Raw genomic sequence first — 17,548 nt, forward strand, 5'->3', positions numbered from 1 at the left:
TGTGCAAACAAGACTAAGGACTTTATTAACCAAATCATTTTCCCCATAATATCCACAAATAAAAGTGTTCTCTTTATATATATTCACATTGTATAATTTCTCAGAGTGACAAAATTATCTTTTTTTTTTTTTTTTTTTGGATTTCCAGCCATTCCTAGTAATTGTCATTTGATCAGTCGCCATGCAAGTTGTCAGAGAGTCTGAAAAACATTTCGATTGGTCAGCATTGGCGGTCCTGTCTGGCATCACGCTTCCTCCTCTTCTATCGGCTCTTCGCTGTGTTAAAATCTTCATTGTTACCCAATCACATATTTCATTACACTGCAACAATGAAAAATAAAAATAAATTAAGAAAGCAACATTCTCCTGCAGAGTGCTTCAGAGTCCTCTTCAGTTTCCCTTTCATATTTTTTAGATATTTTCTGTTTTTATACAATATTAATAATATTAATAATGACTATAACTGTCCTTGATATAAATTCAATATTATTTTTTTTACCTTTCTCAAATTTTAAATAAATCATTTTGGCCATCCTCTTATTTTGTCACTTTAGAATAAAAGAATACTCAAGTAGAAAATAAGAACTGTGAGAGAAAACCTTTCTGAAGAGGAGCAAGTTGTGAGAGAAAGAAACGTGTGAAAGCATCAGTGAAGAGCAAGAGAGGACAGAAAGAAAAGAGTCAAAGAAAGAAAGACAGACTCAAAGAAAAGCATCCACTTTAGACGCATGTCAGAAACAGCTCTATGTACAACAGTTTCTGTTGTGGTAATCTGTCCTTCCTGTGCCGGTCGTCTGTCTTTTGTTCTTCCTCTCAGATTGTGTCTGCAGCAGTCCTGTTTGTCTGAAGCAGTCCTGTGTGTCCCAGTGTTATACCAGAGTGTAAGACTTGGCATAAGGGTTGTTGCTCTGTTTCAGGTGTCCTCTGGAATCCAGCAGTGACTCCTGTGAGGTGCTGAGCTTGGCAGCCTGTGCTTGGGCTAAATCTCCTGAGGGGGGCGCCTCTCCTCGGACCTCGCCCCGGGCTTCCCCCCTCTCCCGGACATCCCTGTGTGGAAGGGTAGAGGCAGTTCCTGGCTGCCACTGTTGCACCTCCCTGGGAGAGGGCACTTCCATGGGTGTGGGCTCCATCGGAGGAGGCCTCTTTAGGGTACGACTCCTCTGGGGTTCAAGGCAGGCCTGACCCATGGCTCCTCTTGATTCCCCGGCAGCACCAACACCACCTCCGCTCGGTCCTGCAGCTCCTGCACCGCCTCCCCCGCTGCTACTGCTGCCACTACTGCTGCTGACCCCCCCTCCTCGGGCTGGCAGAGGCACGCCACGGTTCAACAGGAAGTCCATACGGAGGTACGGAGGTAAGTGGACCAACTCTCCTCCTGGGAGGCAACATACAGAGAAGCAGGAAGTAGCATTAGAAATAATGTTTGGGAAAATTGAAAATACAATAAAGCAACAACATATAAACATTAATGGGGTTGATTATAATTTTTCTAAGTGAGATTCTGGTAAATAAGTTGGTCAGGAGGCTGAAACTAACGGCTAGCGGGCAAAGCAAGCTTGTACCTCAAAAATATGATGGGCAAAACACTATTTTATAAACTTTTGTAATGTCGCTCATTTACATAGTGTTGGTATTTGAAGCTGATGATTACATAGATTGTACATGGCGATGGGAGGTAGTGCTCAATCAATGATCTTCCTGTCTGAAACATTTACTGAAAACTAAACATGTAGAGTGTTTCTGGTCAGAGAAACAGATTAATAGAAAAGTAAGGCAGGACAAAATGTATAGAATAGCAATCACCTAAACCTACACAGTCCTAACTAGAGCCTGGTACTGAGATACTTCTGGGTTATTGGTGCCTGACTGGAAGAACCCATATGAACTTTGAGCAAGTTTGGATGTTTCACGTGGACACAATTAATCTTATTCCTTGCTGTCAGTTTAAAATATAAACATTTGTTTCACACAAATTCAGCTGTGACACTTCCTGTCACTCTGGTTGTTATAACAGAATAACATGAAAGACTTAATAGAAATGTTATATTTTCTGTAATTATCAGAAACTGATGTAGCCATGACGGTCAATGTTTTGGATTAGAATGGGGCTCAGGAAATGAGCTTTTTTTCTAATATAAATCAATGTGTACAACTTAGAAACTTCATTGGGTTCATTTTAACCCTTCTTTCTGGTGACATGTTGGATGTACTGGCTAACACACCTCAGCCATAATTAGCGGGGTCAAACTTAAAATGTGTGTTAAATCAAGATAAGATTTTATTTTTTTAAAAATCTCATCAGATACGTTAAAGGAAAAGAGGATGAGTAGACTTTCCTTTTCCTACATGCATTGCCTTCTGTATGTAATTCAGCACAAATATAATTTCAGATGTCCAGAAGCACTTGAATCTCTCTGTAGCATCTGTGCAGCTCAGACAGAATCGACATTTTACCATTTCACAGATGCAGAGATCGGCACATAATTAGAGAGACGTCATTCACTTCTAAAGTTGCTCTTAACGCATTATCTCTCCCACACATGAAGACCCTCACACACACAACCCACACATGTACGAATATAATGTCGGTGTGCTATATGTGCACAGTCACAGGTCCTGCCAGAATCTCTGCGCTAATGCAAGCTCAGACAAGGTCGCCTCTGCACATTCAGTTACTGTGTGTGACCTCAGGGGATGGATTCCAGGGTTCACAGGAAGAATGAATAAATTACTCTGGTTATGGATAAGCCCCATTAGTGCCGGCAAGCATGATGAATGGCTTGAAGTGTTAATTGAATTAAATATAGATTCAAGTGTTTCCCTGGGAGCTCATTAGAAATGAAGTTTGAAAATTAATCAGTTCGTAAACTGTGAATGGTACAGCAGTGAGACACCAAAGTGCATCATCTAAACAGCATTTAGTATCTGAAAGATATTTACAGGCAATGGTCACATTTGTGTGTCATACAACACATTTACAGGACTACCTAAAGGTGACACCTTCCTCTGTTGTGCCGCAGAGGGAACTAAGTTTCTGAACACAGAAACTGAATATGCATCTCATAGATCTCATAGTCATGTGAGCCTTTCTGACTCAAGCATTAGCTGTATTCCTGTATCTATAAAACGTTGCATCAGCTTAGCTCACTCAGTGATGTAATAGAGATGATAGTAAAGCTGAAGGTGCATCATTCACTTAGTGTGAGGCACATCAGCAGCTCTGCTGGCTCTGGATTTCACACTGTAATTCACCCAATTAGGTTCCTCTGGTTGGGATATTTGCAAATTCACGATCTGGCATTTGTTACACTAATTTTGTTTTCACGTGTAGTAATTTTGTAACTTCCTATTTACATTTCATTCCTGTACACAGACTGCCGTGTATCTAAATACTGTTGGATTTGATCAGTTTAACATTATCTCTAGTTAATCATTTTCATATATTATTATTGAGATGGATAGTCCAAGACTAAAACCTCACATTTAATTTGATTTAACTGCATAGTCATTCCTATTTTCATTTGATTCTGGTTCGAATCGGAGCAAGTAGACTTTTGAAATGTGAGACTATGACCCCTTAACTACACAAATTTAACATGAAGCCAGTATGGGTGTCCAAACCTTTGCCAAAAGTACTATTGGGCCACAAAAATGTGATTTTTATTTCCACTTTTTATTATTAGAAATAGTTTTGGGCTTAAGAAAGGAAGAGAGGAGGAGCAAAACATTAAAGGGAAAGAGGAAGATAAAAATAAAGGAAGGAGGAAAGAGAGAATACAAGAAAACACACGAGTGTTTTTACACCTGCTGTACACATAATACTTAAAGTGTTTTGTATGTAGCGATACACAATTATTCAGTTTACATTGAAGTAACCAAAAATATACAGTGCAGACCAAAAGTTTGGACACATCTTCTAATTCAATGGGTTTTCTTTATTTTCATGACTATTTATAAGGCAAGAAATCCCACTTATTAACCTGACAGGGCACACCTATGAAGTGAAAACCATTTCAGGTGACTACCTCTTGAAGCTCATCAAGAAAATGCAGAGTGTGTGCAAAGCAGAATCACAGCAAAAGGTTGCTACTTTGAAGAAACTAGAATATAAGGGGTATTTTCAGTTGTTTTACACTTTTTTGTTTAGTGCATATTTCCACATGTGTTATTCATAGTTTTGATGCCTTCAGTGTGAATCTACAATGTCAATAGTCATGAAAATAAAGGAAACTCATTGAATTAAAAGGTGTGTCCAAACTTTTGGTCTGTACTGTATATATTTTTTGTAATATGTGATTAATTAACACCACAAAAATGTAACAGCCAATTAAGATCCTAAATCTCTGCATTGTATTCCCAGTGTAAGTGACACCACAGTGTTCGCAGTCGTCACTCTGGTCTGATAAGCAAAGAGCCTGTGGTTATCCTGATAGGTCTCCCCTTTATCAGCAAAGTGCTGTTTTGTACTCAGTTACAATACTTTGAGATCAGGTTGACAGATAGCCTTTACCTGCCCTCTCTTTGCTAGACATGCCTGCTGTCCTGTGCACAGTACTTCATGATATAATGAGACCTGAAACTTAAGAGGGAGATCTGATGTCTTCGGCTGCTGTCTCACGGGGAACCTCCGGCACATTTGCAGACCCAAAGTTCTTCCTTTGCTCCTCGTAAGAGGAGACCTCCAGCACCGCTAATTATCAGCGGTCCCAGACAGACTATCACATGAGAGCAGGACGGGTGATGGACGAGCTGTCCACATGTGTCAGAGAGCACAGTGTTTTTCAGTTTGGGCCGTCTGTGCATGGCGTGTGGTCAGCTGCCTCCGTGGGGCTGCCGGATCAAGTAACTGATGGGTTTACAGAGAAGCTAAGGTTCATATAAGGTAAGCTAGCAACCACACAGCATATTCACAGTTTGAAATGGCTTTTGAAACAAAGCTTTAAATGTGTAGTTATAATAAAAAAGGGAATAATTTCTGGAAAAAAATTCCCTAACAATAAAACATATGCCAGGGGTGCATTAGGAAACCTCATGTACTAATTATGATTTCATGAAGTCTGATGGGCTTTGTTTGTCTGTTAAGATGGAAAGCTCCAGATAAACAAGGCAACTGAAGGCACAGAAAGCTCTTCTAATATAAATCGAGTGATGGTTAATGAGACTACCTCATTTTCTAGCAGAAGTCTAAAGACTAATGAGACACACAACAGAATGCAAAGCTAAACCAAGTGCAATTAAAAGAGGAGCTGGCCAAAAGATAATTAAGAAGCTGTCACAGACAGGCTATTAACTAGCTAATAAAATGTGTTTCAATCTATTTTCTTCCTTTAAAAGTACAAATTAAGGAGGATTACTGTGCAAAGGATATATAACATAAAAGAATAAGGGTTATTGTCAAACTGTTCATACAAAATATACTTATAAATGGTTAAATATGCTGTTTTATTGTCCTGAGAAATAGGTTCAGCTACAGCTATAGCTATGTTGGAATAAGTCTCCAACAGCTGGATGCTGAACACTTTTGATCTACGCCACTGATTCTCAGTTGGACTTTAACTGGGCCATTCTGACAAACGCTGTAACTCTGTGTTGTTGTCCAAGCTCCACTTCCTCACCTGGTCTGTGCGCCTTGGGCACGGCCATGTTCATGACCCTGCTAACATCCTGAGGTTTGGGCGGGGAAGCGGTGAAGCGGCAGATGCCCGACTCCGATGGTGTGCTGGAGGTCAGGCTGTCGGTGTAGTCGTTGGTCCCTGCTGTCATCTGCTCGGACGACGTGTCAGAGATGAAGCACTCTGTGATGGTGAACTTTGCATGACGGAGCTGCTCCTCCATCTTGGCGTGCTCATAGGCTCTCGCCAGCTCTTCGTAGGTGGAAGATGCACTCTCTGTTGAGACCATGCTGCTCCGTGCGCGATCTGATAATGAGGAGGAGTGCATTTCAACACACGTCTCGTGTTGCATTGGATTTCTTTAGAATTAAAGGTAAATTTTGATTTATTGTTCTGCTGATATTGTGTGTTTTTAAAGGGATTTTTGACTTGTTTTGACCAGTGCTGCAAAACATATTGGGAAAAGTAAAGATAAATGGAATGGGTTTATGATGGATTCATAATGTAATAAAATTAGGTAGGAATGGGCTACACAGTCTGAGTTTTAAAGAAAATAAAGTACCAAGCCAACGTTTTTGGATTAAAACATGAAAAAACAAGAGTTGTTTTCTTCCCTACTAATGCATTTTGCAATCTCACAAAAGCAATACAACTTCTGACATATTCCCAATACTTTCCAGCTTTAAAAATAGACTGAGTTCATGTTGTTTGTGTATTTTTGGTAGTATTCCTATCCGTCTTTTCTGGCTCTACCTGTGTCCTGTGAGGGGCTGACGCTGTAGCTGTCACTCTCTTTGTCCACAGATCCAGTGGCGCGGGGTGTGGGGAGTCTCCAGTCAGTGGTCAAGGTGTGTGAGGAGCTGGTGGGATGCGGCCGGTTCAGAGTCCACTGGCTGGCGTAGCGGCTCCGTGCTGCAGCAGGTCCAGCTTTGGCAGTGCGTCTGGCAGTGGGGTCTAGCAGTGATTAGGGGGGTAAAGGTCAGTTGTGTTGTTCAGTGTCATGAAGTGCGGGTGGTGTTGGTGGTGAGGCAGACGCAGCGGACCCAGGTAAGATGAGTTATGATGTTTTTTTTAAATGAAAATAACTAGTCCAAACAACGAGCAGCAGGCACAGGGAAACACTGACGACGAATAGGCTAACATTGACGAGGACCCGACGACGAACAAGGAACACAGGTGGAGTTAAATACATGGGAGGGTAATCACAGAACGAGACACACCTGGGAACAATCAAGGGGAGGACAGGACAACGAAGAGACTCAAGGACACAGAACACTCTAAATGAACACAGAAAACACAGATCCTGACATTCAGGCTAGCAGCTGTCAGCTGAAAATCATCGTACGTCAACACTTCAGGAATAAATAATCAATCAGTAGATATGCAAAAGTTCAGGACTAATTTAAATAAGGCAGAAACAATAAAGTGCTTTGCCCGGGACATTTTAGTGATGGAGCTAGATGTGCAACCCAACTATACAAATATACAAATATAAACTATACAAATTTGAAATATACATTATAAAACTGAGTCAAAATTTAGGTCATAATTTTACTTTAATTTTGCTGCTTTTGAATCAAAATCCTTGCATCTCCGTTTTAATCCTTTAAAATGGAGATCTGCGTTAACTCGCATCCATCTTTAGATTAATTTAGTGAAAAAAACTCCAGCAATCTATCAAATATTTTAAAACTGGCAAGATAATTTCTTATTTCCCCTGATTCACACGGACTGTCAAGTTGGTGTGCTCAAAAGGAGCACACCAACTTTTTTTAACCTAGATACCATAAACCTTTGTTGGACTTTTAGCAGTAGTGACCAACTAGTTAATAGTTCCAAAACCTTAATTGGTCAATCTGTTTCAACAACTTGTTTGGACTTTATTTTACTATGTTTGTAACTTTATTGTTTTCTTAATATATTTGTGCAGTTAATTTGGCAACAGGTCTACCACAGTTTTTAAGTTTCCGTGTTTTCAAGAAGCTATTTGTGAAAATCGTAACTTGGTCTGTTGGAACTTCTTCACATTCACTTACAGGATATTCATGAAACACTGATGACGTGCATTATTTAGAATATTTAGGCAGTAGGAAGTCTTGGCTTCTGTTTTGATACAGTTCATTCTTTTTGTTTGCTTTCTCTGCCCTCAGCAAATATTGTTTTTATCACTGTCAAACTCCAGAAACCTAAAACCTTCGTCTCATTCAGCTTGACCCTGGCATGCTGCAGGTGCCTCATCCTCTGCCAGAGCAGATGATAATAAAACCATTTAGAAAAGGTCTGAGGCCAGATCCATGCAGAGAGAAGAATAAAGCTGGTAACAGTAGTCAGCAGAGATGGAGGGATGAAATGACAGAAAGAAAGAAGAAAAGCTCTGAGTCAGCTATGAGTTCACTCTGGTCAGGTCATGTGACTCATTGCTTGTGTGCTAAAGGCCATGGTTAAGACTAGAATGGGTGCCAGTGTTTGTGAGTCTATTTACAAAGATTAAACATTGTTCTGTCTCCTGTCTTCACATTTGTTTATTTACTGGTGAACTGGCAGATCAGCTGCGAAAAATTATAGAAAAATAAGAAAGAACTAAATGTTCCTAATCAGCTTGCAGAACTAATTGTGTACCTAAATGTGCACCTTATGCTGTTTTAAACAGAGTGCTTTGTGGGCATCAACGGGAAGCTTTGTTTCAAAAAAGAGAAGTGAAGATCGCTACTCTTCATCAGTTTGGCTTCAGAAGAGCTTAAACACCAGAAACAACTTTGTCGTTGTAAGACAACTCACCGTATCAGGGCCATTTTAAATAAAACGGGTGGAGAGGCTTAATGCCTTGCATATATTTCAGATGAAAATGCAGTAAAGCTTTATCACCTTTGTGTATTTTGTGTAGCTGAGCCAAGTTACTACAGCACTAAAGTCTGCAAAAGTGTATAGAGCTGTAAAAGCATTGATACACCTTGGGATTTTGTCACAAACGTAAATGTGTTTTATTCAGATTTTTGTTACAGACCAACTCCAAATAGTGCAAAGCTGTGAAGTGGAAAGAAAGAGAAAGTTTTCAAAATCTTTTATAAAAAAAGAAGCGAAAAGGTTGGACAACACATAAAAGATTGGTAGAAGCACCTTTCTCTGAGCTACAGTTCTTTTCCTGTGTGTCTCCAACAGCTTTGGACATCAGGAGACATTTTGACTCTAGCCCAGTCAGTTTGGATTTGAACACAAAATCAGTTTTAGGTCTGTACATTGACTGGGTCAAGTGTAACACATGGATATGTTTTCTAACAATCCCCTTGTAGCTCTGGCTGGACTTTTTGGATAATTGTCCAGCTGGAAGGAGAACCTCCACCCTAGAACCTAATCTTTTCCAGCCCCTAACAGGTTTTCTTGCAGTATTTACTTATATTGAACTCCGTCTGTCTTTCCATTACTTCTGGCCAGCTTCTCATTCATTTCTGAAAAAAAGCTTTCTGAAAGCATGATGCTGTCACCGCTACATGAGGTTGACATTGTGTTTGCAATGATGTGCAGCAGTAGTTTTCCACTGCATGTTTTATTTTGCATAAAGGCCAAAATACTAAAGTTTGGTCTCGTCTGACCATAACACTTTCTTCTGCATGTTTGCTGCATAAACTGCATAGCGTTTCACAAAGACCATATTTATTGAGTGTGTGAAAAATAGTTGGCCAGTCAATATATTCTCCCACCTTTGTTGTGGATCTCTGCAGCTTCTCCTGAGTTACCGTGGGCTTCTTTCCTACTTCTCTAATTAATAATCTAAACCAGTCTTAAAACCTAAACTAGCTTTAAACTGCTCCACAACGTCTTACCTAACTTGCTGGTGTTATTGTGTCTGTATGATATTGTTTGTTCACTAATGTGTTCAAATGAGCTAGTGAGGCTTAGTTGTACTAAAACTTATATTTAAATTAATTTACACACTGGTGGACTCTGTTTACCAATTAGGTGACTTCTGAATGCACTGGTTTTTATTTAGGATTATCAGAGTGAAGAGGCTTGAATGAAAAAAAGAACACTTGTTTTTTCAAACTAAAATACAATTATTAGTTTTTTAAGTTAATTTTGCCTATTAGTCTTCAATAAATTTGAGGTTGTGGTTGTAACATGAAAAGACTGTATGCTAGATTCATAGCTACAAATCAAGAACATAGAACAAAATCGCAGCATCACTTGCACAACCGTTTTGTTATTGTCATTAACACATAACGACACATTGTTAGTAGTAAAGGAAATAAATGTTGAGCACTGACGGTGGTGGGACTCACTGGTTCCAGGCCTGGCATCGGATACGTCCACCAGGGGCCCAGTGGCCTGGGACAGAGACTGGTAGTGGACTGTGTGGGTCACCGTGGAAGACTTCTGCTTATTGGTCTCCCCAAAATCATTGTCTGTCAGCAGCACAGTGGACCTGTCGTCTAACAGAGAGGAAGCAGGGTTTAGGAAACTGTGAGAGTGGAGAACATGGTGACTGAGAAAAGCAGGTTCCACCCCGAGCGTTTTACCGATTGTTTCCATTGTGTCCCTCTCTTCAATGAGGAGCTGCGCTCTGGGGATGTCAATGTGCATTCTCAGTGTCTGCTGCTGCTTGTTCACCGTGTCTGGCGTCCGTGTGTTTTTACTGTGAAGGGAAAAAAAAAAACGCCAGGTAATCTCCTCAACTCTTGTGTTGCAGAAATGCAAACTCAGTTCCACTTAAACTGACAAGAAGTTGAATGAAGGTGAAAGGACAGCACCAACAATATATTTGATTTTTACTGAACGGGGTTGTAACTCTGGCTAGCAGAGTGATTTATGTTCTGTCTGAAAGCAAATGAGTGTGCACAAATCAAAATTAAGAATACATACCTCATCAGCATTTCTGCCAGGCTTTTGGCATCTGTGAAGTCAGCAAAGAGGTGGTTAATACCATATACAGCCCCGTCGGAGTTGTGAAGGTACAGAACTGGTAATACTTTACAAGCATTGATGATTCCTCTCACTGAAAGGTACTTCAGATCTATTAGAGCCTGGCACAACACGCACTCAAACTTTCTTAATACAAACTTACTTTAGCATCATTCTTACCTTTATTGCAGTTGTTTTTATAGACTTGAGCATTCTGAAGATTTTAACAACATTCTGTACGTATCATTTGGTGACACTTTATTTGAAGGGCTGTGTATAAGACTGACATTACACTATCATAAACACCACATAACACCTGTTGTGAACATGAAGGAGCCTTCATGAATGTTTATGACTGTTGACATAAAGTGTCATTTGGTAAATAATGACACATTTAATGCAAAGTTACACTAAAAGTTGCATTAAAAGTGTCAACTTTACATTAAAAGTGTCATTATTTACCGAATGACACTTCATGACAACAGTCATAAACATTCATGAAGGCTCCTTCATGTTCATAGATGGTGTTATATTATTTTTATGACTATTATGTCAGTCTTATGCACACCCCTTCAAAAAAGGTGTTTTCTATCATTTTGTGCATCTCTCAGTTTGTCTGCAGTTCATATTCATCAGGGTTCACACACAGTTTCTATTTTTCCAGAATAAAATGCAAACGAATGCAAAAAAAAGACATTATTGGGTTTTACTATGTGTAACAAACAGGTTAGCTGATCTGGAGATGTGGTAAAGAACACTGCTTTGTGAATTGAATCAGCTCTTTAACAGTTAGATTTTTCAAATCTGAATGAAGTATCAAACATTAAACATAAATTAGAGCACAATTTGAATTTTTGATACCTATAATCTGTTTAAGGCTTAAAACAATGCAGTGAATTGCAGCAGATGATACACTTGTCCACGTATTTATTGGTGAATTATTGGTAAAAACTTACCTCTGAGTCTTTTGAGCCTTTGCTCCCTCCGTCTCCTCTTTAACACCATTAGCATTATAAAAACCAGCACAGCCACGACTAGAACGGAGGTGATGGTCACCACCATCTTCAGCCCTCCGCTGCCTGACATGTTGTCTGAGATGGGATCTCCTGTCTTCAGCAGAGGAGGGATGGTACCTTGGCAGAAATGAAAACTGTTAGATATTTCCTGTATAATTCAAACACCATCCTCATCAGTGTTGACCTTAAAACCTGTGGAGGAAAAGAGGAATAAGTTTTATGTATCACAGTAAAGCATCATTAGGATCAAAAACTCCTGGGAAATATAGTTTGATAAGTAATTTTCCATTTGCACAATTTTTATGTGCACTTTAAAATCTAATCATTCCTGGATATTGAAATATTATATGTTCTTTATTACACTGCAGATACTATTGAATTTTCCTCCTGTCCATTACACAGTAGAGTGCACTGTTTAGTATGCAGCGGCTCAATTTCTCCCTCCCTTAAGACGTAGGATTTGTAAGATTATTAGGTAAATGTGCACTGAGACTCTAGTGAAACTTTATTTTTCTTTTTTTTTTTCACACTTTATCTAACAGCAATCAGACAGGAATGGGGGAGACGTGCAGCAGAATAACGGTTGACGAGAGTCCAACTCGGGGCCGGCTCTTTATATGCAGCGCCCGCTGCGCCACACGGCGTCCCTGTAGTGAAGCTACACTGAAGCTACTCCCTAATGACTTGTCCAAGTAAATTAAATTACTGCATTAAAACCAATGTGCATCAGAAACAGTAGAACCTTCCCCATTCTTTCCTACCAGTCACACTAACTGTTAGTATTCAACTGTTAGAAAACTGTTAGAAATATTAAATAATATTAAATAGTACTAAATATTGAGTAGAACTAAAGCTATGTTCTCATTTCACTTAGATGTCTGTTTTATGATTTCTCAGATCAAAATATTCTGACTTGGAAAGTCTCAGGTCGCTGAGCAGCCTCAAGTTGAATATGTAACGGCAAACAAGGCGGCACTAGCTTAAACAATCACTTTCATTATCTATGTGTATGACTCATGACCAAGTCCTTCCAAGCTTGGTAAATCTGTCAATAGGTTGTTCATAAACCTAATGGACTCAGTGAAAGGTTTCTCTTAAGTTGGTTGGTAGAGAACTTGAGTTTTTCATGTATTGTACATTATTAGAAGTATGGTAGAAGGTGTCCATACACAGCAAAAACTAGAGAGTTAAAATTTCAGGGTTAAACGTGTCAGAGTTAATTTTAACTCATTAAGTGTTTTTTTAACATTTAGCGATTTAAATGATGCCCAGTGTTGGAGTTATTTCGCAGAGTTAATTGTGTTGGTGTTGAATCAACTCTGCTGGGAGGAAAATAAGCTCCTCCCCTCTGCTTCACAGTCTTCGTTTGCGTTCAATCTGAACACGGCTCCATTTTGTTCATCTCCTGTTCTACACGGTAAGTGTCCAACTTACTAAATCTTTTGTCCAGCACTATTACATTGACAGAGTGAGTGATTTGACTTTTTCTACTATACCACATAACTGAAAGGCAGCTGAATATATCCATTTTGCAACAATTTCACACAACGTGTTAGCTAGTAGCCCACGTGGTAGCTAGTAGGACTTACACCTGATATTATTATCATGGTAATTCTTACAAAACATATTTTGTCGGACCATATACTCGTGAAAAATATACTTTTATTTTTTTGCCGTTTAAAATGATAATTTTGGCCTTGTGAATGTAAGAGGTAACGGCTATTAGCTTCCGTGGAACATCAATGAGCCGAAGTCACGTGCCACAAATAGCAGAGGAACTACAGTGAGGTGAACTCTTGACCTATATCTTATTTTGCTTTGTCTAGGTTTATCCCATGCTTAAACAAAATGCTGATCCATGTAAAGTATGGCGACCTGCAAAAGTATGTGAAGTTGGAGGAGGTCGAAGGGCTGTTTGACTTTAATCAGTTTCAGGAGAAAGGTTTGTTATTTATTTAACATCTGTGTGGGGCATGGGCATTATTCTTTTCAATATATGTCTATTTAACACATATTTTACACATTTGTGGTAAGTAAAAAGAGTAATCAATTGTATTTTCATTAATATGTTTCATTCAAATCACATGATCAATATCAAGTAACTGTTAGTTTAAAAAATCCAGCTAATTACAGAATTGGGCTCTAAATCTTGCCTCGTTTTTTCAGTCATTGAACGATTTTGCCTGCCACCTGATGGCAAAGTTACATACAAAGATGCAACAGATACTGAAGTTGACGAAGAAATATTCAGTGACCTCCTTAGACAAGGCAATGTGGTACTGACGGTTTTCTGCTATGATGGTGAGATAACAAAGCAAATTAAATCAACTGTTATACAGATTTTACCAAAGAATGTCACTGATGTCTATTGTCTCTTCCTTCAGAGTTCTCAGAATGGTCATCTGCTTCTGAGTCTGACTCGAGCTTCAACTCAAATGCATCAACATCAACAATACTAATGGATGAGATACCACGCAAGAAGCAAAAAACTGAGAATCCTAATAACTCAGTGTCTGCTAAGAATGTAACAATATTTTTTTTCTGCTTCTAAATTCTGTTTTGTATGCCCAGACATGTTTTGTCCTATTTTGGTAATCTGCATATTGCATATTTCCTGTTTTGTTTTCCTTTTTTTTATTATTAATTTTATAGCTGGTTGAAGGTGTCCTACAAAGCAAGTCTGGTGGTGAAGAAATTTTGCAGGAGTATGAAACTACAGAAACCCTAACTGATGCCACAAGAAGACAAATGGTGAACATATTGGTGGCTGACATGATTGATAAACATGGGTATGTTTGTTTTTACACTATTTAATTTATGTATAATAATTGAAAAAAATGTTTAATCACCAATTTAAAATCTGCTGTTAGGCACCTCCCTACTAAAGCAATCAGAGAGAAGTATGCCTTTGGAATAGTGACACTCTTCCCATCCCTCAAGGATCCATACACCAAAAAAGGCTATGTAATGTTTTTTTTTTGTTTGTTTTTTTTCTACAATCAAACATGCTCTTTTATTTTGTGACTCAAAACTGTGATTTTGCATTTAATTTTTTTTCTTTTTTTTAGGAGCACTTTTATGACGCAGCAAGCAGCACTGGGTACATTTCATGGCGTCTTAAAACGGTCCAAAGGAAGATTCAAAGAGGATCTCTTGTGCCACTAAGTAGCACCAATTACATTTCATCTGGAGGTCCAAATATACAGAGAACTGTGATTGTTGAAAATCAGCTTGATGGGAATGCCTGCCAGGAGGCCATATCTCTGCTTAACCACACCACAGACAGGTCCGTGATCTTTCAGAAGATGAGAGAGACTTTTGAGCACCGTCACAAGCTTATTTAAGATGCCAGTGGAACAAATGATATTCTGACAGCGTTCAATAGGTTCCTGGACACAAAAGGATTGGTAAGTGTTCAAGTGAGTTGTTAAAGTCTTTAAATGTGGATTTTTACCTTGTTATAATGGTTTGATTTCTACATGTTTTCAAAGATTGATCAAGACTTCAGTCTTCTATTCAATGAAGAAACCTCATCCAGACTGCTGCAGAAGTGGGATGATGACCAAATGTCATCAAGGAGGCTAAGCGTTTCACTTCTACACCTGAGTTGAAAAGTTTGGTGCAGTCAGCGGAAAGTCTTCAAAGTGATGACCTCGCTAACACATCTAGTAAGTACCTAGATCTATCTAAAGATAGTTGACTGTTCAGAGTACTCATAAAGTTCTGATATTATATCTGAAAACTTTTATAAATTTGTCCTCAGGCTATGACCAAGAAATGGCCTCGCTGTTACTTCTCTTACATCTCCTTCCACCGCAACCAGGAGGACAGAAGTCTCCAAAAATCAGTGCAAGTGATGCAGTTGAGAGACTTGTTGTCTTTCATAAGGTAATTGAAATTTAAAATATGCAAAATTATTTGTCTTTTTCCTTTTATAGACATGCATAAATACAGATGTTTGAATGACAGCTTTGAAGATGTCTGGGCATACTTCAATTTATTTTTTATGTAACATGTATCGTAAAGCTGTATGTTTTGTTTCTTATGTTTGGTGTATATTTTTTTAATTTTAGTCATGCTGCAGTTTAGAGGAGCATCTCCGGGGTCAACGGGGTCTGCAGCCATACCTCCTTGCTGTTGGGCGTCAGAAGAGCAAGATTGACAGCTTCTACATCGTCATGGATAAGTGCCTCATCCCATGCCAGACAAACGGTTCTCTTGGAGCATTTGATGAGCTATTCAAAGCACATTTTGTGTTTAATGTCTCTTATGATGCTGCATTGATGAATTTCTACACATTTCTGCAGACAACAGTGTATAACATTGACGTGGGCAAAATTAAGGAATCGCCCAGAGTTAGGGACATGAGAGCAAGGCTGCTAAACCAGTCCCTTGTGCTCTCTTGTGAGTAAGTCAGGCTAAAAAATGTTGACCTGTTTTATGTGTCAAAAACTGTATCCAAGCAGCCAGAAGTTGATTTCACATTTAAGACTTGAACATAGTTATTGTCCTGGACCAAAATTCAAATTGTTATGTTCTCAGCGTGGCTGCAGGCATCAGTTTCTGACATACACAGGTTTTCGAAAGCATCTTAATAATGTTCATAGCACTGTTCAGCAAATTTCACAAAGTTCAGCTATTCCAAGTTCTTCATCTTGTAATACAGTTGTGACATGTCAAACAGATGTTTTGGATGACCAGTTAACCCCTTTAAATCAATGCTGTTCTTCTGATTCTTCTCATGAGAGCATCTCCTCACAGATTTCTAAAGATCAAACTAAAGAGATGTGTGCATCAATAGTGGCTAAATTACAAGGCAGTGGAATCTCTGGCAGTCTAGTGTCGTCAATTGTGGGGGATTTAGAAGAACTAACAAACAAGATTCACTTAAAAGCAAAGGAAACGGCTATATCTGCATTACCCAAAAGTGATCCCAATATTTCTGTGATAAATGAGTCATTTGAACAATTTGAAAACCCATTCACAAACCTAAATACAGAATGGAAGCGAAACAAATATTTCAACCTTAAATGGGGTGTTGTTGAGCCTGTGGAGATAACACTGGGAGTAAGATATGATAGTAGGTGGAATCAGAAATCTGGTACATATGATCAGGTACCTGTGAAGGATACGTTTGTATATGTGCCGATATTGGAAACATTGCAGTTCATGTGCAGAAATCAAAACATTTGTGCTATAATTAAGAAAGAATATGGATCAGAGAAAAACACTTACACAGACTTTTCTGATGGAAGCTATTATAAAACACATCCTTTGTTTTCAACAAAAAAAGCTGCATTACAAATTCAAATATTTTATGATGATTTTGAACCAGCCAATCCCTTGGGCTCAAAACATGGAATTCACAAGATTGGCTGTCTCTACTTTGTTCTAAGAAACCTGCCTCCTAAATTTAATTCAGCTTTAATGAATATTCATTTGATATCGCTATTTCATGCACAAGATCTTCACAAATATGGTTTTGATTCTATTCTGGAGCCATTAATGAAAGACCTAAAAAATCTGGAAAGCCAAGGCCTTAGTCTTCCATTTTCTGATGAACCAGTATATGGCACAATATCCCAAATCACCGGAGATAATTTAGGGATGCACACAATTCTTGGTTTTAATGAATCTTTTAGTAGTCACTACTTTTGTAGACTTTGTTTAATAGAAAAAAGTGACTGTCAAACTGTATTCAGTGAGGATGATCCTAAGATAGTACTTAGAGAAAAGACACATTTTGAAATGCTTTATAAATCTCTTAAAGAAAACCCACAGCTAAAGTCTTTGTATGGTTTGAAGAAAGAATCTTCACTGAATTCATTGAGTTATTTTCATGTTTCTAACAATTATTCCTTTGATATAATGCACGATCTTCTTGAGGGTGTTGCTCAGTATGAGATCAAATTACTTTTTGAATATCTTACTCAAAACTTCATATCACAACAAGATTTACTTTCCAGGATTTATAGTTTTGATTATGGGTATTTAGAAAGAAAAAACCGTCCCACAAAAATTATT

At 38.6% G+C, this 17,548-nt stretch overlaps 1 protein-coding gene across 2 annotated transcripts in view; it reads right to left on the reverse strand.

The window, feature by feature from the left end:
* Positions 1 to 17,548, reverse strand: part of dscamb (Down syndrome cell adhesion molecule b) — a 132,138-nt gene continuing 114,590 nt past the window's right edge. Inside the window, exons 27-33 of one of the 2 annotated variants that reach the window (XM_032545408.1) lie at positions 11,465 to 11,641; positions 10,470 to 10,500; positions 10,127 to 10,242; positions 9,875 to 10,039; positions 6,366 to 6,566; positions 5,616 to 5,918; positions 1 to 1,375 (exon numbers count right to left, since the gene is read on the reverse strand). In XM_032545408.1, coding sequence (XP_032401299.1) covers positions 870 to 1,375; positions 5,616 to 5,918; positions 6,366 to 6,566; positions 9,875 to 10,039; positions 10,127 to 10,242; positions 10,470 to 10,500; positions 11,465 to 11,641 — 1,499 coding nt within the window. In that variant the 3' untranslated portion in view covers positions 1 to 869. The remainder of the gene's footprint in view (positions 1,376 to 5,615; positions 5,919 to 6,365; positions 6,567 to 9,874; positions 10,040 to 10,126; positions 10,243 to 10,469; positions 10,501 to 11,464; positions 11,642 to 17,548) is intronic. The other variant, XM_032545409.1, reaches the window with a different exon arrangement.

This window comes from Xiphophorus hellerii, chromosome 18 (genome assembly GCF_003331165.1).
Source record: "Xiphophorus hellerii strain 12219 chromosome 18, Xiphophorus_hellerii-4.1, whole genome shotgun sequence".
Classification (NCBI taxonomy): Eukaryota; Metazoa; Chordata; class Actinopteri; order Cyprinodontiformes; family Poeciliidae; genus Xiphophorus; species Xiphophorus hellerii.